Source organism: Typopeltis vanoorti, chromosome 24, assembly GCF_054136105.1.
Source record: "Typopeltis vanoorti isolate ZY-2024b chromosome 24, IOZ_Tvanoo_1.0, whole genome shotgun sequence".
NCBI lineage: Eukaryota > Metazoa > Arthropoda > Arachnida > Uropygi > Thelyphonidae > Typopeltis > Typopeltis vanoorti.
Window position 1 is genome coordinate 14,281,831 of NC_143572.1, and position 25,550 is coordinate 14,307,380.

Sequence of the window (25,550 nt, forward strand, 5' to 3'; positions counted from 1 at the left end):
CACTTGTTACCCTTCTGGCCTTGGCTTTATACCGTTCATGTGCCTGCAGGTCACCTTTCTCCTTAAATTCCCTCCACAATTGTTTATTTTTTTGCAGCTCAAGCTTAATGGTGTTATTCATCTATTTAATCCCTACTTGATTTATTATTCAGACTAGGTATACAGTCAGCAATTGCCTCTTGCAAACACTTCTTAACTGCCTCCCATGCACTATCAACATCTAGCCCTTGCAGTTTTACATGCCATGGCACTGAACCAATCAAACTCCTAAGCTTGTCATACTTACCAGCATGATAATTCCACATGTACCCTGTCTTAATTGTAAATTCCACACCTTTAACCACCCCCAAAGTCAAGATCCTATGATCACTCTCACCAATTGGTGGCAATGTGGTCATATTCATTACAGTCAAATCCTCAGATGCATTTACTAGGTCAAGCACTCTCTGACCCCTAGTATTATCCATTACATGCTGTCACAGATAGCTATCCCTTAATAACCGCATAAAATCCAAGTCCTTCCTCCCATGTGTCCTCTCCTCTTCCAGTCAATGTTACCATAGTTGAAATCTCCCATAATAATTACCCTCCTTCCACTCATTTCTTCTATTTGCTTATGCATACTATCTCCACCATCTATTCCATCACCTGGTCTATAGCAGCACCCAATTGTATATTTTGTTCTGCTAGCCTCAATCTCACACAAATAGCCTCAAATGTGCTCTTTTCTCTATTCTGCAATTCAACTTCTATTCTCCTTGGCTGCAGCTCATCAGCTATCATCGATAATACTCCCCCTCCCCATTTTATCCTCCCTGTCACTCCTGAACACGTTATACCCCTCACATTCAATCCCACTACCTATATCATCTTCAGTCAGCCATGTTTCACTAATTCCAATAATCTGTGGTCTGGAAGTGCCAACCAAGGCCAAAAATTCTTCCTTCTTGTTCCTAATACTCCTACCATTAGTATACATGAATTGCAGAAGTCCGTTAGTCCCATCCCTACCTTGATGCCTTATACTAACTATCCCATTCTGATTTGTTGTCCTTCCTCGCTCGGGCATATTATACTCATTCATACACACAGCTGCCTCCCTAAGGCCTGCATATCTACTCCCCCCCCCCTAATAAATCTAGTTTCCCTGATTCTGCACATCCACTTCATTCAACCACACTTTTTCAAGTCTCCTTACACCGAATCCATTCAAATGCAAACCATCCATCCTATATAGATCCTTTCGCCCATCGAACTCGCTCCACACATCCACAAATTCCATACCACTCATCCTGCATAACCCGTGCAATAAGTCATTAGCAATTATGGCCCTCCTCCTAAACTCTTCACTGTCATGCCTTGGCAACAGACTAACCATCCTAACTCTCTCACTCTTCTCTTTTGCTACCTCAAGCAATTCCTTCAGGGTCCTCTATCATTATCCATTTTATCTCCTTTCAAATCATTCATATCTGCCACCACTATCATTTCTTTCACCCTTTGCTTTTACTCCCTAATAGACTCACTTACGTCCTTAATGATCGCACCAGGTTGGTATGATTTTGTCAAATTTTTAACCATCACACCTCGTACTAACAAATCTCCATACAGCACTTGCTCCTTCATTTTGTTTACGTTCACAATCATGCTCTTATTTTTATTATCATACTTTTTTTATTGGCTGGTACACTCGGTAGACATTTGTGCATATGCTCCAGCTGTATCGCTTTGCCCTATGTATCGCTCCACTCAACCGTGCGATCTCACTTATTGCATCTATCACATATTTTTTATTATTTGTTAAACCATTCATTTGTTCTGTATTATTACCTTCATGCTCACTTTCTACGCCACCCTCACAGCTCTCTGGTACCTCACAATTTCTTATCATATCGCTATTTTCTACATTCTGACATTCAACAAAAATATCACACTCATAACCTGAAACACACTTTAATTCCTCATTTTCCTTACCTTTTCTGCACACATTCACTCCACTATCATCATCATCATCTAACCAGACTCCATTCGCTCTCCGCAAAGCATACATCTCGCAGATAGTACATTGAATGATCTCCTTTATGTTACAATTTTTGAACAAAGATGGCGAACCATTATTACTGGTCGCCATTATTTTCCTTCTTACCGGAGCCATGTGCACTCTTCTGTCGTATCTTATCAAATTAATAATTGAAATAACACCAAAAATACATAAACAAACACACTAAGATACGAAAAGCAAACAAAACTGCATAATATTCAAGCAAAATTGTCAATGATAACTTAAAATAACGCTTATCTTATCAGGAGCTCTCAACAAACACTACACACCACGAGTCCCTCTAGCGGGACTCTTTTTTCAATGCTTGGATAAAGGATTAAACCAATGATATAATTTCTTGGCATCTTTAATTTATAACTTAATCAATTTATTGTAATTTATTTTGAATATCTATTAATGCAGATGGAGCTATTCTCCTGCAGCTATTGCACATAATATCACGTGCTTGTAATTAAATCGTTTTTTGAGTTTTCCTGTAACTGTATTGACAACAGTTATGAAACTTTGCCAAAAATTTTACAATAAAAATATTAAATGTGTTTCCGGTATTAATATTTTATAATGGATTCTTCTGCGTACGTCACGATTTTCAGAAAAATTAAATCAATGTAGAAGTCATGTTTTCCATATATACATAGTAAAAGGTGGATCACTTTATTATTAATATATTTGCATTAGAGATAGCTATAAGAAGTTTTACCACTTGTAACCAAGCGCTCCTCCCTCAAACGAAATTGGCATTCTTAATTTTATTGCTTTACAAACCAGTTAGAACACATGCACCTTATAGTCATCCTTCATTGCTGTTGAATTACTCACTGACCAAACTAACCATTCTAGAGATGCAAAAGAAGATGAAATGTGCTTAATAATAATGTATGGATAAGTACAAAAAAAAAAAAAGGAAAGAAAGAAAGATCATAATAGCCACTTAGAGAATAGAGTGGAGAGAAAATTCTGATAATGCCATTGTTGTATGCAAGTACAATTACTAATTGGGATTATTATTGGTATTCAGCTGTGCATTCTAATGTTAATGATTTTTCTTATTCCTTTAGTACCCGAAGAGCCAAAAATTGTAAAAGAAAGTGCTTCTTCAACTCCTCCTCCTCCTCCTGTTCAAGTCGAAGTTGCACCATCTCCTGTAGGTACTCCAGAGGGTTTAAATCTTAAATCTCCTCTTCAGGATACCATAACTAGCCAGAGTTCCACAATTCAGACCACTGGATTATCTAGTTTTTTCCCACAAGGTAAGACCATTACAAAAAGAATAGCAGTGAAATTTCTTTAAAATAACTTTTTAAGAATAAGCCTCACAATTTAAAGTATTTTTATTATTCCTAAAGGTGGATACAATAAAGTCTTACTATAACATACACTGTTATAACAACCCACTTTCTACAATCAACTACTGAAAAGATGTAACAGAAGGTTCATACATAAACAGAATGTTTTTCAGAGGAGTTTAACTTTAGAAAACTATCCTTTAACAAAATATTGCTGTTATTTTCTGTGAGTTTGCTTTAGTGATTACCTACTGTATTGCAGTATTTTAAAGCTTTGTGATATTGGACTCATATTTGAATATTGATTGCTCTGATGTCCTAAACATTAGTTGACTTCAAATCATAAAATATCACTATTTTATGCTCACAAAGAAAGCTTGTTGAAAACTTGTGCCAACTGCAGAAGTTATTAAAGTAAGTATTATGAAAATCAGTAGTGAATGGTCATGCAATCACTGTGATTGCATGCCCATTCACTGCTGATTTTGATTAAATAATGATTTGTGTTTCTTTTCATACACGTTTGCACTTTCAAATCTTATATGCAGTAAGCACATAAAGGCAATCTTCCATCAAATTCTCATGATGTCCTTAAATGTGATAGATTTTATGGTTAGATATAATGACATTTATTATTCAAAGTAATTAATTATACTCAATATCAATGGAATGTAAAATAGGCACTGGGAACTACTACGTGGGCAAAAATATATAAGAAAGTTTTAAAAATAATTAAAGCCAAGTAGCTTTTAGAGGTAAACTATAAACTCAACTATAGAAAGGTTATTTAAGAAAAGATGAAAGAGTTTGAAAACAAAAACCAAATCTTGGAATTACTGGCAAATTCTGAAGAAAACATCGATTCAGCTAGGAAAGCATGTAGTGAAGTTTTTTCGTCCTGGACGTGACAAAATTTCTCTGAAATTTTTTTTTAAGAGTATGTATCTAAACATAATCGTGGGAAGACTTATTGAGAACATAGAAAACAAATATCACAAAGTGCAAAATGTTCTGGAAGCTATTGAAAAAACTTGGAAATGGAGGAAAGAGTAAAAGGAATCAGATGATAAAGTTGGCATGAAAACTGAAGATAAAGATATTGTAAATGTGTAGGTACTTTAAAAGATTGCTAAATGAAACAAGAATTAACAGAACAGTGGTAGAAATTTAATAGGAATGTGCAATCAGATGTACATTCCTAAAGATACAAAAAAGCATTAGAAATCTTAAATGTTAGGCAGTGGAAGTAGATGATATTTGAACATAAATACAGAAACTGCACTGCATAATTCATATGGTTGAATTCTTCATGATTGGAGTAGCTGTCATAGTTTCATCTATAAAAAGGAAAATGAAACTGAGAATTACAGAAAAATTTCCCTACTTGCATGTTCCAGATAAGATTTATACAAGCATACTAGAGAAGAGACAGAAAAATTGTGGAAGAGAAAATGGGGAAGAACGGGCTAGGTCCAAGCCAAATAGAGGTTGTCTGGACCAGATTTCCAGTTTATGACAGATAGTTGAGAAATCATGGGAATATTACATAGATCTGTTCTTCAATTTTGTAAGTGTAAAAAGCATATGACAAAGTGATAAGAAAGCTTTTCAAAATGCTACAGTTACATTGGGTAAATTATATATACAATTATAATAATATATATATATATTTATATATATGTAGAAAGTATTTTACCTTGGGTATAATAAATGTTAAAGATACCAAGCTATTTTAAACCTGGTTTTACTCCATTTCCCAAGTAAGCAAACAGACAGACAAGTCAAGTTTGCGCCTGCAAGTGTTGCAAGTCTAGCTGATCCTGCACATAGTGCAAGACCAAGGCAACTCATGGTAAAAGTAGAATAAGCTCTGATCACTAATCTTAATATTTACTCTTAATGCAAAGCACATCTCCTAGGAGGAGATGTATGATGCTTTGTATTAGAGGCAAGGGGCCACTACCCAGACCGGTTTCGACCTTTATTGAGGTCTCATCAGTGGGAGCCAGGCTAGAAATAAAGGTCGAAACTGGTCTGGGTAGTGGCCCCTTTGCCTCTAATACAAAGCATCATACATCTCCTCCTAGGAGATGTGCTTTGGATTAAGGGTAAATATTAAGATTAGTGATCAGAGCTTATTCTACTTTTTCCATGAGTTGCCTTGGTCTTGCACTATGTGCAGGATCAGCTAGACTTGCAACACTTGCAGGCGCAAACTTGACTTGTTTGTCTGTTTGCTTACTTGGGAAATTGAATAAAACCAGGTTTAAAATAGCTTGGTATCTTTAACATTTATATATATATATAATAATTACACACAGCATTTTGGATTAGAATAATACAAAGTTATATACTATTTCCACTATTATTTATCGTCTATATAGAAAGTGACATTCGACCTAATAGCAAAATTGGAATGTCTCAGCTCTTAACTTTATTACAGATGATGTCATATTCTTAAATAAATTATAAAATCGCTATAACAAAGTTGTCTTTATATTTCCAATTTTCATATCAATCATGATCATTATCATGATTCTCTATTCTAAGGCACTTCTTACTGTATCATTCCACCTAGATCTTGGTGGAATGATACAGTAAGATTTACACTTACTTTGCTAACCTTTCCTCTCCCATTCAGTTGTTTGTAGTTTGTACCACCTGAGATTAGCTCTGCTAACACATTCCTGAATGTTACAGTATTTCACTCCCCTAATGTTTCTAGGAAACTCATATCTGTGATCTCTAGTCTTTAACACTTTCAGCTCGGGCGGTAGTAGCTCACTCACTGCAAACCTAATTATCTGGTGAAGTGAGCTAAATTACTGGCAATTTCATTCGTGTATGTCATCAAACATGCCACTTTTCGGTTTCTTCTGTTGTAACTAATCCTGCATTGAGGAGAGGGGGATAGGTGAAAATGAATGCGTTTTTCAGAATATATTCAAAAACAAAAATAAAAGAGAATGATAGATTTGATTATTAATTACTATACTTGATTTACTAAAAGATGTAAAGAATAGCAAATATAAGGAAGAGAAAGAATAGGTGTGAATAAAAATACTTTCGGTACTGTAAAATGGATTATGAATAACTTACATCTGTGATATCATATGCGCACTTGTGTTATAAGTATCTGGGTGGAGAAGAATACATGATCCTATAAACTCTAGACTTTTATATTTGCATTTATGATGGGCATAATTAAAAAAAACTTATGAATAGATGGAAACGGTCTGTTTGCAAATATAAATCACTAACAGCCACTATACTGCATACGCAAGACAAGCAAATAGTTCTATCGTATCATTGAATAAAAAACTTTGTGTCAGTGAGGCCCACTCACACACTTGGAAGCAGCACACCAATGGTAACGAGAAGTCCCCTCAGTAAGATAAACATGTGAAATACTTCCACTTTGGGAAGTGTTTTACGTCTAACCCACCTCACAGATCCATATGTTAAAATTGGTATGAAATCGGCATATCAATTTATCCATATGTATAAATTGATATGCTGTCTTGTATATAGCATAGCATAGCATTTGGTGTTTTGACTAATTTCTTTCTTATTCCATATAAATTTATTCACTTGATTTCCTACCATACCAGCTTTGCTAATACTATTGTCTGTTTCCATATTTAATTTGCCATCTTCACAGAATAATTGTTCCTAAATAACTGAAATGTTTCATTTGTTCTAGAAGTTTTTTCTTCAGTATGTGGTTGATGTTTTCAATATTCTTGCCTATTTTTCATAGTCTCTGCCTTTTTATTGCTGATTTTTCAAACCAAATTTATTGCAGCAGTTAATCAGTTTAGTCAGGGATCCTGCAGACTTCTACTGGATTTATTTAGGAATATAACATCTGTATAAATCAAACATAAATCTCTCTCTGGAGTACTGATATGTACTCCTAATTTCTTGAATATTATCTAGTCACTGCTTGTTTCCTTTAGGAAACTTTTAAAGTAATTAATTATTCCATACATCTTGAATATTTTATCTTCAGTTTTCATGTTACTTTTGCATCCCTGATTCCTTTAGAACGTATTGTCACCTTCCTGATAATTATTTTCGTTGTTTACTTACTAAATCCTTCCAATGAGTTTTGTGTTTAGCTTGTTTTACAGTGCATTTCTTTCTTATATTATTCTCTGAGAACAAGCTGGCTTACTTGTCAGCAACTTGAATACAATTTCTTTTTTTTTTTTTCCCTGACTGCCTCTTTAACTTCTTGAGTTAAAGATTTTTCTGCCTTTGCAGACAACCTGACCACATACGTTGTTGGCTGAACTGCCAGTGAATCTCCAAGGTTTGATTCTTGTTTTCAACAATTTAATTTTTTTTTTTAATATTTGTGCTTAAGTCTATTTCATCTCTGAAAATTGCTCAACTTTGATTGTTTTTAAAACTTTCTTACACACTGTTTTTAATATGATATTTAATTTATCCTGCCCAAAACTAAATGGAGATCACTTCCTATTTCAAATTCCAGGTACTTTCAAGGCCTGAACAAGCATGAAAGTTTCACTATCAAACACAGTCAATGAGACTTCTTTTGTCTTCTTCTTTTTTCTTTTCTCCATGTTAATTTGTGCACATTTTTATGTTGGAATGTGGTGTTAGTAATGACTAGTCCGTGTCCTGAACAGAAATCCAGTATGTACTTATTATTAGCTTTCCTCTTTTCTCAAAATTTTCTCAAGCATTTCGATATTTTTGGAAATTATTTCCTACTCTGCTGTTTAGATCTCTCTCAAGGACCAAGTTTCTTTTTGTGTCGTCTTCCTTCTCTAGCACTTTGAAAATCCTCTGGCTTCTTTCTTAGTCTTGTTGTCCAATTCGCTATTCTGATACTTGCCCACATCACCCTACTAGATATTGCCTGCCATTCAAGAAGATTATCCTCATATTTAAATGAGCACTCTAACTACTTTTTTTCATGATAATTATTGGCTGAATATAACATCTTATTTTCACCAAGGTTCCAAGAACAGAAACCATACAGTTACTTCAAGACATCTTCCCACCAGACACAGTGGATCTCTTTAAACACTGTATCAAAAGTACATTTTTCAAATTTCAAGATTACTTTGAATAGAAAGAAGGATTAGCAGTGGGTTCTCTGTTGTTAGCTGACCTATTCATGGAATAGTTTGAAAAAAAATAGCCTTCTGGTATCAAGAAACACAACTAAAAATTTGGCAAAAATATGCTAACGATATTTTTATCATCTGGCCCAATACTGTTACCTAATTAGAAGATTTCATCACCTACTCAAAAACATTCATCCTCAAATTAAATTCATTGTTGAATTAGAAACAAACAGGTCTTGACCGTTTTTGGATACACTAGTTGAGGTGTATTTGAACAAAATGCACTCAACTTCTCAGCCTATAGGAAACCAACAAATACAGGACATTGCTTACATGCCACTTTTCATCACCACCCAGTGCAAAAAATAGGCATCATCCATTCCTTACACAATATGGCATATAGAATTTCCACCAATATAGATAAACCAAGAGTTACACTATCTTAGCTCAGTCCTACCCAAAAATGGCTACAATAGAACATTAATCAAAAAAAATTGTATTTCAACCTCCAGATCAATCAAATGACTTTAAAGGGGCAGTGATTCTCCCAGATATACACTCAGTCACAGATAAAATAGCAAGGTTGCTTTGCCAACAAAACTTAAAGGTCGCCTTCTACCCCAATCAACAAAAAATCTCTTATCACCTGAAACCTCCACATCTGCCACTTAAAAAACCAGGTGTCTACAAGATTGGTTGCAGTTGGACAGACAGGCAGATATGGAGAGAGGTATGCAAATTGGAACACTTCAGAGACATTGAGAATGAAAGAAAATACAAATTAGGGCTTGGCAGCACATACAACAAACAAAACATCAAGTAGCATGGCAACAGACAAAAATGCTCCACATAGATAACTGTTTTTTTAAGAGCGTTTAAAGAATCAGCTGGAATGATGATGAAGCATCCTGTACAGTGCAACAAAAAAAACAAGGGATGATTTTACGTCAAGTTTGGTCTTCAATAATTCATCACAACACACTTGTTTTTTTTTACAGTTTAAATCTGGCCATAGTATACGACAACCATCGAACCAGCATCCAGCGTAATAGCAAATGCACGCTCTCCATTGTTTAATCATGTTGAAATATTTTCACTAGAGTTGTTAATTGTTATTACTTGTTTCCTTGTTTATTCATGTAATTATCTCGATGACTTGAAACAAAAGAATTTTACGAAACTAGTTGAGAAAATGAAATTTTTTTTGTGGATTAATACTGATAACATATTCCTAGAACCTCTTATCTCCATAGAAGCTTATGCAACAATATAACATCTTATATTTGTTGCTTAGAAGAATCTCGCCTGTTTTTGTGTACTTTTGTTTCAGTGATGCCTATTATGTCAATCTGCTACTTATCCAGTTCTATTGGTTCCATTTCTTTTTCCATTGATGCTTCTTAGGTTGAGTTGGGGTTTGTTCCAGTTGTTGACTTTTCTCTGTTGGTACTGGTTCTCTAGTAGGGATCTTGTTTAACTGGGTGACACCCTAACTAGCATAAAATTCTATCATTTTGTGCCATCATTTTATTTTGCTTTAAGCCAGTAATAATACAATTTGGTTAGCTAATTCCAAGATTGCTATCCCTTCTTCATTCGTTTGGTATTCAGGTACTAATGGTTACACAATGAGATAGTTAATATCTGGCATTAGGTCAGAAGCTCTTGTCAGAATTGTCTAAAGGTCCTGATTTTGCCATGTCTCCTCAACATATATACCTTACTTAGAAATTATAGTAAATGTGGAAAAAAGTATCAGAGAATTACACATGAAGTGACACATCCTTCTGGCAGAAGGATGATAATTATCAGTTATTTTCTGTATCATGTTTTGTTATATCAATTAAGTGATGGATTGAGTTTTATTTTATTTAATTGTTCTGATAGAAGATAGTCAGAAGAATTATCTTATTTCTTACTACCTATTCGACTGCAATCTGATGTTAAAAGGATTCTCTGCAAATATAATCTATGCACCACCTTCAAACTGGCCCTGAAGTTATCTTTCCTATCACCTCTGCCCTCATCTGGCTTATCAAATGTCCTGGTCCTGTTGACTCTGCTACTTTGGATAGACGGGCGGTTCTGCTAATATCAGAATCCAGGAACAGATTATATAAATGATTTTAGGCCTTGCTTTTTATCCTATTCACACTAGACACCGAGTTCACCGAAATCAAGCAAAGATGATGTACTGCAATAGGTTTAAATTTGATACTCATTTTTTGAATCGTGCAAAGTCTTGGGCCAATGCCCTGATCTTAATCGAACAGACTGTATGCTTATATCTTAGTTTTGGGAAGTAATTGCCATTAATTGTTTATATATGTATTTTTTAAACTACTTAACTGTACCTGTTTCTCTTGAACTTTAATATTGTCTCCTACTCACTCAACTATGGCCAGGACACATTGAGCCATGCAGCATGTCTATACTCCTTCTTGTGTTCATATTTTAAATTTTGTAGTTAATTCTTCTGTGTTCTTCCTGAATGATTCTCATTTTAGATTGAATGAAATATATAGAAATATTTAATAAATTAGTTTTCTTTATATGTGTGAACTCTTTATTTAAAAAAATATTTCTGCTGTAAATGTTTCCATCAAATGACTAGTAACTGTATAGGATAGTAGAGAGAGAGATTTGATATATATAAATAAATGAAACTGGCCTTTCCAACTATTCTTGGAAACTGAACTGTCTCTTTTTGACAGCTTTCAATTACTCGTTGTGAAAAAAGTCCATGTGCAAGTGCATATCACTGCAGTTAAATATTGGTAGTTTGTAGTTGACTTTCCTAACTCACTTTGTTTAATTTTAATCTAAAGAATGAATGTATACTTGTTCATCCTACTGGAGTTGGATTGCACCACAGGAAGAATGAACATTGGGTCACATTCCTGGTCGGCATTCCTTGCAAGCTGTATGGAAGTTTCCGTCCAGTTTACCAGCAACAGCTTTGACTGTTACCTGACCTATACGGTTACTTGTCATACATATGATTTTAATAGGTGCCAGAATTTCCTAGCTTTTACTGGTTATAATTTATGGATGAAATCCATATTTGATATAGGGCCTATAGTGAAAGGGAGATGAAATTCTTATGCTGCTTTAACTGGTGATGGGAAAGAACTATTGTATATACCAAATTCGTAAAATAGTAATGTTTTATGTTTTGATAAACCTGCAAGACTTTGATTTGAGCACCAGTATATATAGTAGAAGGACTGTACAACCCTAAAGATGCTTTAAATTATAATAAAGCTATATGCAAAATTTGGAAACTGTAGTTTTTGTTTTGATGAAATCTGCAGCACAACTTCTGATTTGATTTGCTGGTGTGTGTGTGTGTGTGGAGGGGATCATTTAGATCCCTATGCAGTAACGTTTGTGATTTTCAGTAGTAATAGTACTAATATTACAAAGATAAGGGAAAGATGTATGAGGAGATGCAAAAAGAAAAGTTATTCAACACACTACAATTATATTGTTTAACCAGGAAACAGCATACGGCATAGTATATTGCTGTACTTAATGTACAAATCAACTTTTAAAATGAAGAATGCAGAAGGTGGCGTGTGAGAAAAGATGTAACACAAGAGTGTACCCTGTCACCAATGTTACTCAGCATCAATGTGGATCACATTATGAAGGAAAGTGGTTCTGAAAACTGGGCTAATTCATTATTTCATATAGATGATGATATATCCCTTAATAAATCTCTACAACTATTGTGATGGTAAATTAAATATGTAAATAGATAAAAGAAGTTATTTAACTGATTCCCTACCACACCACCAACATTGCTTATGGATATGAGAGTTGGGTAAATGAAACAGGTGATCAAAGACTAGAGACCACAGATATGAGAGTTTTGAGAATAATTAGGGGAATGAATAGATGATATCCTCTCATAGTCATTCTTCTTTTTACTTGTCACACAGCAAAACAACCCTGGGATTTCTTTGGGCCTCAATTAATTTCTTCTCATAATATGAGTTTGCATTCTTTAGCATTCTAGTAACCTTTCTTGCCTGAACTTTGTACTGCTCATGAGCTTGCTGATTGCTTTTTCCTTATACACTCTCCAAGACATTTTCTTTTTTGGAGCTCCTTATTAATAATACCACTTGGTCATCATAAGTATAGGTGGCGCCTGTGGATAAGTAATGTTAAACTTGTACTCCCGCATTTTATCGTAATTGTAAGTGTTTTCTGTGCAAAATAAGCAGCAAATGGAAAAGTAACAGAAGGTACTAAGCAGCTGGTTACTACAGTACAACTCGTAAGTACCCATAGTCCATTAAATCTGCTATATTTTACAACTAAAAAAAAAGCCACGTGAAAGCGCTATGCCTACCATGTGAAGTAAATATGGCGGCCAACAACGGAAGACTACCTTGAGTCCCGTCAGCGTAGAGTCGCCAATCATCAACAAATCAAATAACATTACAAAGTGCTGCAGCTCTGAGACGTCAAAGAAAGGAAAAAAGGTATATTGTGCAATTTCTGTTGCAACTGGTTTCATATTTCCTGCGAGAAAATAAATGAATCTGCACACAAACTTTTTACCGATCTAAACCAGCTCTACTTCTGTACAACGTGCCTCCCTTCCTTAAAACAAATACTAAACCTAGGCAAAAGGGTCAATAACCTCGAGCAACAGCTTAATACCATGACCGATACCTTCTCCTCCAAAATTGGAAACAAAGCTCAAGATGCTCAACATCCAGCGCCCGACCGCAAGTGTGCCCATTCCTGCTAACGAACTTCGTGAACTAATCACATCATCGGTACTCAATGCCGAAAATAGGAAACTTAAAGCTGTTATCCTGAACTTTCCGATGGAAAACGGTACATCCTTAAAAGAAGACGTCGGCAAACTTGCGGGAGAATGCAGTATCGATCCCAGAAATATCGTCAAATTCCATCGTATCGGACCCATTAACAAAAGAAAGGATGGAACGAACTATCCACGTCTCGTGAAAGTGACTTGCGACTCACCAATAAATACAACCAAATTTATAACAGCGATAAACAACAAACTAAAGGACACTTGCCCCCAGTCCTGCATACGTGCTCGACCTGATTCAACCTTTGCCCAGAGAGAACAAAGACGCCAACTCCGAAGACAACTAGAAGAAAAATGCCAAAATGGAGACAACAGTTGAGTAATAGATTACAAACAATCCAAACTAGTTCAAAAACCAAGTGACGCACTAGCAGCCACGAAGGACACCAGTATGCAGGCACTGCATAGGAAACGTGCAAGCCCCTCAGGGTCAAATCCATGCCTAACAGAACCTTGCATATCCACTTCACCAACATCCGTGGCCTCAACTCCAACCTTAATAGCATCCATTACCATCTGCTCTCCACCAAACCTTACCTACTCTTTTTAACAGAAACCTAAATCTCCCCCCCCCCCCAGCACTATTCATCTCAACCTTCCTAACTATATACACTATTCAACTCTTTTTGACCCAAGGGTGGCATCTGTGCATATATTCGGTCTGACATACCCTGCCAGAGAGCAACCAATTTAGAATCGCCTGACTTCGACCTTCTTTGACTGAAGATATCCCTCTCCCACTCAGTCAGATTCATCTGCTGTCTCTATCGCTCTCCTAATACTACCACACTCACTCTGAACTCTTCCATTTCCTCTCCTTAAAAGTTGATTTTCTAGAATCCCACTCTCCCAACAGCAAAATCATCCTCCTGGGTGATTTCAACGTCCATAACACCAATTGGCTTTCCTCTTCCAGTTATACAGATCCTGCAGCCAGAGATGCTGAAACATTTGCAACCACTAATGACCTCACACAAATTGTTCAAAAACTGACCAGAATACCAGATAACCCAAAACCACTCTCCAAATACCCTAGATCTTTTCCTTACTAATGACTCCTCCAAATATGCAGTGAATGTAGTGAGCCCCCTGGGCAATTCTGACCACAACTTAGTGCTCATCTCCTCCCCCATGCAACAATGCTTACACAGTCAACCCCACACAAGAGTAGTTGGGCATTATAACAATGTCAAATGGGACAGTCTCCGACACTACTGTGCTTCATTTCCACGGTTAGACTATTGTTTCCAGCTTTTAGACATTAGTGAGACCTGGCTATCAGAATCAGACACACTAGCAGTCCAAATATATGCACTGAACGCATCACCAAAGTGATCCTCACTGGCATGAAAACATATATTCCACACACTACTCAGACCTGCCGACCCCTAACTAAACCCTGGTTCTCCAAAAATGTGCCAAGGCTGTCCAAACGAAAAATCAGGCATACCACAACTGGCTCAAATCAAGAACCCCATCCTCATTCACTGCCTATACTGAAGCCCGAAACAAATGCAAGAAAACTATCAATACTTCCAAAACAGAATTTGGATGGGCCAAAAGCAGGAAGCTAGCAGCCTGTACAAACGGCAGCCATGCCTTTTGGTCTCTTGCCAAGGCAGTTGGCTGTAACTTTTGCCATACACTATTCCCACCTCTATCATACCCAGATGGCTCAATAGCAACATTACCCGTAGAAAAAGCTAATCTCCTGGCATCACACTTTGCCTCCAATGCACACATAACTGACAATGGCAAAAGCCCTCCAGTCATTCCAACTGCCCAACATACAATGCCCTCTGTATCCTTTTGCCAAAAAGACATCACAAACCTATTGTCTAAATTAGACACAAAAAAGTCTCCTGGCCCTGACGGCATTCTCCCAATTATCCTGAAGGTCTGTGCATCGGAACTGACTCCTGTCCTATGTCACTTGTACACACTCTTACTCCACTGGTATATATCCCAAAACCTGGAAACTGGCCTATATTCAACCCATTCCTAAAGAGGGTGACAAATTACTACCATCTAACTACCGCCCTATCTAAAGTAATGGAGAAAATCATCAACTCTCAACTCCTAATCTACGTTGACGGTACCTGGCTATTAAGTGACCACCAGTACGGATTCCGTCAAAGCTGTTCAACAGGAGATCTACTCTCATACATCACCCATCACTGGACAAACGCCATGGAGAGATTCAGTGAATCCCAAGTAGTTGCACTCGATATCTCCAAAGCCTTTGACTGAGTCTGGCACAAAGGCTTATTAAGCAAACTCTCATCATTTGGACTACCTCAGGACCTCTGCAGATGAATTGTCAGCTTCCTGTCTGGACGCACACTATGTGTGATGGTAGACGGCTCCCTATCCTCTCACCATCCAACAAATGCTGTGGTCCCACAAGGTTCAGTTCTCTCATCAACCCTCTTCCTTCAATATATCAATGACCTACTTCAGTTGACCTCTAACCCAATATACAGTTTTGCAGATGACAGCACATTACATTCCTTCCTTTCATTTGACAAACCCTACTCTACACAACTCACCTCAACCCATAGAACATCAACCACCATTGCCCTTAATTCTGACCTCCAAGCCATCTGCCAGTGGGGCTCAGTTAACCTTGTCAACTTCAATATTAGTAAAACCCAGTTCTGTCTTATTTCTCACAATAAAGAACCATTTTCCTCCAGCATTGTTTTCGATAACACTCAAATTCTCATATAAGATGAAATTTATTTTCTCGGAATTACTTTGACATCAAGCCTCTCCTGGCATAAACACATCACAATCATTGCATCCTCAGCTTCCAAAAAACTAAGCTTCCTCTTTCGCTCAAAATGCTACTTCATCTCTAAACAGCTGTTAACACTATACGTCACAAATCCGCCCAGCTCTCTAATACTTCTCTCACATCTGGAGTGGGGCTCAAAAATGCTTGACTCAATACAGAGGAGAGCAATTAGACTAATAAATGACATATCTCTCACTCCCCCCACTTTCACATAGACGCCTGGTCTCCGCAATGTGTATATTCTATAAATATTTCCATGGGAAATGTTCATCTGAAACAGCATCAATAATTCCCCCACCCTGTACTAAGCCCATTGGAACACGTACAGCTGCTGGCCAACATCCTTTCACAGTACGCCTCGAAACCCACAGAACAAATTTCTTTTCCTCCTCATTCATCCCTGCTACTGCAGTATTGTGGAACAGTCTTCCCCCAGACATATTTCCCAAGAAATACAACATACAGGCGTTCAAATCTAATGAAGTTTCTCTTTTCACAACCTACCACCCATATACGGTACTAACTTACTATAGGTTGACCAGCCAACCTCCTGTATATGGGTCCAACATTAAAAAAAAAAAAATGTAACTCTTCCTTCGTTTTTCTTTGGCCTTGGGTTTGCAGTTTAATATTGCTTCTTTCAGTTATCTCTTTAGTATCTTCTATACACTTCTAGCATCCTCCCCTTGTAGATTCTTATGCCATGACACTTCTTCAAATTGCCTCCTAAGATTGCTTCAGATGAACTGCCATCTATGCCTTTGTCTTTCCGATCTCTTACTCTTTTTGGCTACAGTTCATCTACTATCATCAGCAAGTACCCCTTCCCCATTCTATTTTCTCTACCTCCTTGAAAATACTATATTCTTCACATCACATTCTATCCTTGTAGCTACATTATCTGCTGTCAGACAGTAGCTAATATAAGGTGGTATGTCTCTTATGCAGAATTGGAGTGGAAAAAGTCAGGGGTGGAGGGAGAGAGAAGACCAAGATCTAAATGGGCTAATGGAGTTAATAATGTTTCAGAAAACATAGATTTGACCATATTTAGAGATCTAACAAGTGACACGTTAAAGTGAAACAGAATTATTGGTAGAAAGCTTGCATAATAGTGCAAAGTTAATTATGTGGTACTATCATAGCATTATGCACCTCTTGATAGCATACATGGAATGATGACAAGAATGAACTTTTCATCCTTGTCATCATTCCATACTAATTATTATTTCCATACTAATGGAAATAGGCAGCGAAGCATTGAGAATAAACCTTAAGTATAATTATCAGTAGAGCAAGCTAGGTGAATGAATTTATATGAAATATAGAGAAATCAACCAAAATACCAAACTTGCTAGATAGAGGTCAAACTAAATCTTGGACATACTGATTCCAAAGTTGAAGCAAAAAGAAAAAGTGAAGTCGTGCTACTTGGCTTGTTGAACCATTGAGCTACACATGTTGAGGGGAAGGGAAAGATGAAGGAATTTTCTTTATTAAAGCTGTTTCTATTTCATTAACCTCCATCCATAGGCACTACCATCAATGTTAATACTTTGCTACATTCATATCTTGTAATTGTGCATTAAAATAGCAGAAAAAATAGGACCCAGAGAATCAGTTGGAAAAAGATCATGTTCCATCACAGTAAATTTAGAAGAGAAAGACTTTTTAGAATCTGCTACTGTTAAAAGTCAGCCTAATTTAAATAAGTATTGTTGCTTAACATGTCCCAGAATATGGGAAACACTAATACTTGGAGATCCCAATTTACATCTTAGGCTTCTGACAGGTGTCCATAGATAGCACCCCCATTTGACTAGTCCATATGTTTTAGTTAGTTTTGTGCAGTGTGTGTATTACGTCTCATTTTGTACTCCCTGATGATGTCTCTCTAACTGCGATGAAATATTGGAAGCATTAAATACTATTTTTAATTATTTTCTAGTGCTGTTTCACTCCATTAAACTTTTATAATGAGTTTTTCCCAGCACTTAAACCGCAACACGGTTTAATTATCTTTTCGGTTTCATTGAATGTGAAGAGGTAAAGGCCTCTTCTCCTCTTTCTGCTGCTGTATGAACAGATAACATGTTCAGAACCTTAGACTAATGTTCATTTGCACACTGCTGTATAGTGCATTTGTGATGTCAGAAGATGAACATGCAAAAAAAAAAAAAAAAAAGTACATTAAAAAAATCGCATATCTATAATTTTTGGCTGAATTTTATTTTAAAAGTAATGTGCAGCATATTTCAGAAAATTTGGTAGTAAACTTATCTGGAAATGACCAAGGAAAATCATTTTTAACCGTACAATGCTCTCCAGGGTAATGTGTTACCCCAGGTGACTCCATTTTCTTCTACAAATTAGTCGCAGATGTGCACAGTGCTTCTCCCACCCAGCTATACTCTAATCAACAATCGTTCTGTAAGACTGTTGGGGGGTGATAGCATACCCCGGTGAGCATTAGTGTGTGTTAGGTACCACAGCTATTTCTATCAATGTACAGTGAAAAGAAAGCTGATTAGGTCAACTTTCTTTTCAACCAGAAGTTACTTTTTTATAATAACACAAAAAGCCGCAAAACCAGAAGATGGCCTCTGCACTATTTTTATGGGTTGCTGGATCAAGAAGAAATCAACTCGCAGATAATTCTCCAGTCAGCAACTAAGAAAAAGATGATTAGGTGCCAATACTTGAAGAATTTGGGCTTGAATCTTGTGACACCACATATGAAAAAGAAGACTGGCTCAGCCACTGTTTGGAGAACTTACGAATATCATAAAGAAAGTTCTGAACATCCAAGGCAATGAAGACACCAATGCTGGTCCTGCTGAGGGATCTCCAGAACCAAAAGTGAAGAAGCAAGCTAGATGTCAGATTTGTCCCGAGCCAAGGATCGGAAAACCAAAGTCCGTTGTTCAGTATGTGACATTTTTGTGTGTGCGGATCACAGGAAAGACATTTGTAATAAATGTGCTAGAAAGAATTAACGTTATACTTGGTTTATAAACTGATTTTGATGCATTTTAGTCTTTTTTTCAACTTTTATTAAATTTACCAACTACAAATCATTCACATGGTAGAAAAATGTTTTATTTTTGTGTAATATATTACTAAAGCAAACATCAATTTTTGACACTCATTATTTGTTTTGTGTAAATAAGTTTGTCATTTGTATTGTAAGGTATTTTTTTCTTCATGTACATTTTAACTGAAACCTAACAACACATTTACACAAAAATATATTCATTTTTCTTATGTTTTTGTTAGAAAGTATGACACTTGGTAAATATCAGTACAAATTTAAAATTACATAATATTGTATTTTATTTTTTATTTTCCCTTTTTCTGCTTTCAAAATATATCATAATACGTAAACTCTGTTAATAGCTTGGGCTATCTAAACACAATAAAAATTTCAATTACCTATAGTGGAGGGGAGGGAGGGGGAGAAGAAATGTCTTGGGTGATAGCATACCCCAGATGAGCAGTGATGATGTCTAAAAAAGGGTGAGCAGTCTAGGGTTAAAAAAATATTTTGTATTTTTGTCTGAGAAAATGCATGCAGTTGCATATCACTGGCACAGTTATTTTCTAGAGTGCCTTCTTGAATGTCTTATTTTCAGTATGAAATCTTTAGCTGTGAGGTGCCTTATTAATCCTCAGAAATTCAAATAAAATTTTATAATGTAATGGACATTCCCATTCTGTTATATGGTTCAGAAACATGGATTGATAAAAAGAAAGATGAAAGTAAAATACAAGCTGCAAAATGAGATTTTTAAGAGCAATTCAAGGATGCACAAAAATGGACCATATAAAAAAATGAAGACATCAGAAAAGAGCTAGATATTTACAATGTAAATGAATAGATCAAGAAATATAGAGAGAGATGGAAATAGTATCTATTTAGGATAGGAAGATATTGTCTACCAAAAGGAAAGAGAGAAAAACCAGCTGCAAAATGGAAAGACCAATGAAACTAAAACAAGCCTAATCCTCAAAGAGAAGAAGAAGAAAAAAGCAGAATTGTAGTTTTTTCCCCCTCATGAAAAAACTGACACAATGAAAAGACTCAGTATTTCTACTTTAAGGGTATAGCTTATAGACTTACCTCCTTTTTTTGGAATGGGATAGTGTACTTGACTGAAGAATCCCATAATGAGTCTTTTGACTCTGAGATACCTTTATATAGGTATCTTCATGGAGTCAAAAGACTCATTATGGGATTATCTTACTGTTGTGCTAATTCTGCTGAAAGAAGTCATGGTAATGGTATATAGGGATGCCGAAGTGATAATTTCCAGAGAAGTTGAGTGAAAGGGTCCATGTGTATGGCTTTACAAAGAATCCACTATAATATATTCCATATTCCTCCCACTTTTATTTTGCCTTAAACAACAACCTTAAAAAGTTGATCAAAGAGAAATAAATTACATGTGCAAAAAGGTAAACCTCTCAAAACATTCCAATCCACTTCACAAATACATGACCTCACTTCCAACCTTAATGATATTCACTTCAGTCTATTAAACCAGACCTACTTTTCTTCATGGAAAATTAACTTTCAGTTTGCTCAAGTACTACTTACCTCACTTTTCTCACTTGCTCATGTTTGGACTCTTCTTTTCAAAGATGGCATTTGTTTGTTCTGATATATGTCAGGGATAGCCAACTCAGAACTCTCTCTTTTTAACCTTCTTTATCTAAACATTTCTTGCTTCATTCTGTCAAGTTCAGTTGCTGAGTGTATTGCTTTCCTATTTCAGCTGACTATTCTGAATATTTTGATCTCCTTTCTTCATCATCATCAATAATAATTCCTGACATATACCCTCAGGGGTATGCAAGATGTTGTGATGGTACTACATAATTAAATTGATATCATTATTAGCTTCCTATCACCAAAGATTAATCCAAATTAACCTATAATTTTTTTAGATCTCCATTATTGTAAGATCTTTACTATCCCCTGCATCGGTTCACCTAAATCCTTGTTTTCCTGTGGTTTCTTCCTGCCATGAAATGCCTGTTTTGCTAATCTCTCTTCTCCCATTCTGGTTAAGTGATGATTAGATCAGATCAGGTCTTCTCATACATTCTTGAATAAAAAACTCTACAACTAAGAGCTACTTGTATATAGAAAGAATTATCAACACATTTGCACAAGAAGATTATTTAACATATTGCCAGATATTTCAGTTTGAAAATAATAAACTATCATCAGTGGCTTGACAGGAAACAGTCTTTTACAAGGTAGAATACAAACAATTGATCATTTAAAATTAGAACAAGCCACATGATGTTACATCGCTAATCACGATATCATTTCACTGAAGAAACGTAAACATAAGAGTGCAGAAATGAATTACATCTATAAGTACACAATGTCATACAAAAAACTTAATTTATAAAATCATATTAAAGATATCATTAGGCAGATGTAGTATCTAGAGCAGGAGTGTCAAACTCAATTGGAATGCGTGCTATTTGCTATAAAACTGTATCTCCAGTGGGCTGCAAAAAATTTTGACTAAAAAAACCTGCACTAATTAGAATCGAAGGGAAGTGAAAAAATTTGTATAAATAAATTGGAAAATTAATAACAAAAATTTTATTTATTCTAAGTCATTACAAGACATTAAAAAATAGTATAATGATTATGACAACTCAAAAAAAATATATAAAGAATATTTTTATTATATTAATATTTACAATAGATAGCATTTAATCCAAATTAAACCAAAATTAAATTTTATTATTATTACGTGACACCTCCAGGAAGTCCAAGGACTCATCGAGGGAGGGCACCTACCCTACAACTCTCTATCTCCACCAACTATAACTGACCGTGACTACACCAACGCTATCTACCACCCACCACCACTACTAGTATTTCCACAGACAATCAGAAACATCTATGCCCATGGTGTGATTCGAACCCTCAGCCTTCTGGCTGGTGAACGGATACACTAACTGCTTGGCAAACCAGGCCGGCATTTAATAATTTAAAAGAGAATATTCTAAATTACTTTCCTGTGTGTGAACAGTTGAACAATAAGAATCAAAGTTTTACTTTTTCTCAATATTGTCCCAAACTAGAAAAGATAAAAGAAGAATTTGATAGGCGATTTAAAGATTTCAAGGAGCAAGAAGTTTTTCTTTTTACAAATCCTTTTTCCTTTAATTTCGAAAAAGCTCCTATTTTTATATTTATTCATATTTTATTTGAATAAATCAAATATTTATATATTTATACATTCTAAAAAAATAGTATAAACTCATTAATAACCATCACAAAAATTTACAGAGCCTCCTGTTAAGTTGAAATTTTTTGTGTTTTTGTTGAAATACTTCTATATTTTTGGGGGGGGGGGGATTCTATATTTTGGAGAATTTTTTAAATATTACTGAAAATGTTTTGGGGTAAAATGATAATATTTTTGGATTAAATATATATATATATATATATATATATACTTGCATAATATAATTATAGTAATTTAATTTCAGTATTTTCTTTTTTTCCCCGACACTTGGCAACGTTTATTATTAACCAGCCTGCCAAAATTTGGACACAAAGATTGTGAGCATATGACCTTCATTATGGCAAAAAGATTGACGTCAGTTAATCCTGATCTGTGGGCTGTTTTGTTACCTTTCACACATGAGAATAATTGTTCGATAACCATCATAAATAGGTGCTTCCAAAATAACATAGAATATTTGCTGCAAACTTTTTTATTTCCTGATATTTTTGACCTAAATAACTGTATATTTTTGGTACTCCAACTTCTCGGTATTTCGCTTTTAGAATGGAATCATTTTGGAAATCAATAAGTTCCATTTGAATACAAATAGGAGCTTTTTCGAAATTAAAGGAAAAAGGATCTGTAAAAAGCAAAAAAACTTCTTGCTCAATAAAATCTTTAAATCGCCTATCAAATTCTTCTTTTATCTTTTCTAGGTTGGGACAATATTGAGAAAAGGTAAAACTTTGATTCTTATTGTTCAACTGTTCACACATAGGAAAGTAATTTAGAATATTCACTTTTAAATGATTTTGAAACAAAACTAATTTACATCTAAAACTTGCCAGTGCATCATACATGTGTGTTATTAACTGATCTTTCCCCTGAAGTTTGACATTTAAATCATTCAAATGTCCTGTAATATCAACTAAGAATGCTAGATCTTGTACCCATGTCTGATCATTAAGAAATGCAACATCATGATTTTTCATTTCTAGGAACAATTTGATTTCCTCTAAAAGTAAAAAAAAAAAAAGCTTTTTAGAACCTTATGACAAGATAACCAACGAATCTCTCTGTAATAAGGTAGCCCTTCAAATTCACTCTCCAAATCTTTTAGAAATTGTACAAACTGGCGGTGATTGAGACCTCTGGATCAGATGAAGTTCAGGGATTCAGTACGCTGCTCATTCCCAATACATTGGAGCACAGGACCTGCTGATGAATAATGCAGTAGAAAGATTGCAGTTTTGGAATGTCTGAATACATTTTCTTTAACTTTGTTGCAGGTCTTGACACAAAACCTTTATTTTTGCTTGTCATTGCTGGAGCACCATCGGTTGTCGCTGCTACGAGCCTGTTTCAGAGGAAGTTGGTATTTTTCCAAAATGTCTTCCCCTGTAGTGGTTTCATGGATGGGAACAGTGGTGAGCTATGGAAATTTTAACAAAGGGCTCGCATTGTCGAGCAAAAAAAAAAGCAGTATTTCACACAAAAACTTTTATTAATACAGCTTGTGTACAAATGCCAATCAAAATGTATGAGGGGGACAATCGACTTGTAAAGGCTATTGAATATTTTTAAACAAATATTTCATGATCTAAATATGAAATATTTGCACACAATCATCTGTGTTAATTTATCTTACACAAGCAAAGCATTTTTTAACTATCAAAATATAATAAGAATAAAATCTTTTATAATCGCACATGTGCCATAGTCCACATTTTTTATAAACAAGATAAATTTCTTTTGTTTGCAATAGAAGGTTTTATGACAAACAATCTATAAGTAATAAATAAATATTATCTAAACACAATAATATTGAAATACGTTATATTTCGCTTTCTTTTTTATACTTCAACTGATAATCAACGGTACCAATCAAGGGGCATTATTTTATAGTCCAATTTATTTATATGCGATTACCAAAAGTGAATTCTTATTTGTAAAATGGTAGTAAGAGTAACTATAATATTTTATTTAATAAAATCACTGTTAGTTACTGTATGAGTTTCTCGCTTAATATATTTCAAAATTTTTTTTTTTTTTTTTTTTTTTTGAAAAAATAAAGTAAACAAGAAGAACAAGGGGTTGACAAATTTGTGAAAAATTTAACAAAGGGCTCAGGCAAGTCCCTTATAGCTCACCACTGGATGGGAATCATTTCCAAGAACCCTTCAGTAATATTCATATTGCGCTGCAAGCCCGAAGAAACAAAGCAACTTGAGCCATGTCGTGAATATTGAAACTCGTCAAGTGCAATTGAAAAGCACTGTACGTTTGCAGATATTTCTTGCAACTGGTCATGCAGATTATATGCTATTTCAGTTATTCTTTTGATCACAGTATTTCTGGACAAAGAAATATCTCAAAATACTTGCACATTTTGGGACATGTTTTCGGTTGCTTTTATCATACAGTTCTTAACCAAGGAACCGTCACTAAAAGGTTTGGAATGTTTTGCCAATAAATAGCTGATTTCATAACTGGCTCTCACTGCTGATTCATTATCTTTCATAATTTTTGAAAATATTTGTTGACTTTGAAGTGAATTTTTCATTTAATTTTTCTTCACTCAGTTTATCCTCAAAGCGTGAATATTGTTCTTTGTGAATTTTATTGTAGTGCCTTTTTATATTATATTCTTTGGCGACACTAATTGTTTCAGTGCAGAAGTACCTCAATTCCCATTTTTCTTGAAATTTTCTCCCCTCATCAGCAATTTTTCTTTTTCTGGTTGGCTTGGAAACTATTAAAAATTTTTATAAAAATGTTTGAATAAAAATTCACAGAAAACTGTAGACCAGTGTACGATACTATTGAAAATAAAAATAAGAAATAATAATAAAAGGGATTCTCTCACTGCTAGGTTGTCGTTGAATCGCGTTTGGCCCATTGACTTCAATGATCACTGATTGACTGTAGCAGGCAATTATAAACTCAGCCTGGATTCACATCAGCGTATATGCTGCACGTCACGTGAATAGCTGGTAGCCAATAGAATTCAACTTTTTCAGCATGCTACCAGCAGCGTGCTATAAATTAACAAAGAAAGCATAAATATAGTTTACGATTGAAATTGCAATATAAATTTTTATTATTGCAATTATATTATAGCAGATCGTTGCATCCATATTGTAACTATAAATGTCGTATGAAAACGAATAAATCGATACCGTATTTACTCAAATATA

The 25,550-nt window shown here is 35.2% G+C and overlaps 1 protein-coding gene across 3 annotated transcripts in view; it reads left to right on the plus strand.

Moving 5' to 3' along the window:
• The window catches only part of LOC150092935 (uncharacterized), a 192,724-nt gene that overhangs the window by 158,803 nt on the left and 8,371 nt on the right, over positions 1 to 25,550 (plus strand). For all 3 annotated transcript variants that reach the window (XM_090413390.1, XM_090413391.1, XM_090413389.1), the window contains exon 10: positions 3,121 to 3,312. In XM_090413390.1, the coding sequence (XP_090269516.1) occupies positions 3,121 to 3,312 (192 nt within the window). The remainder of the gene's footprint in view (positions 1 to 3,120; positions 3,313 to 25,550) is intronic.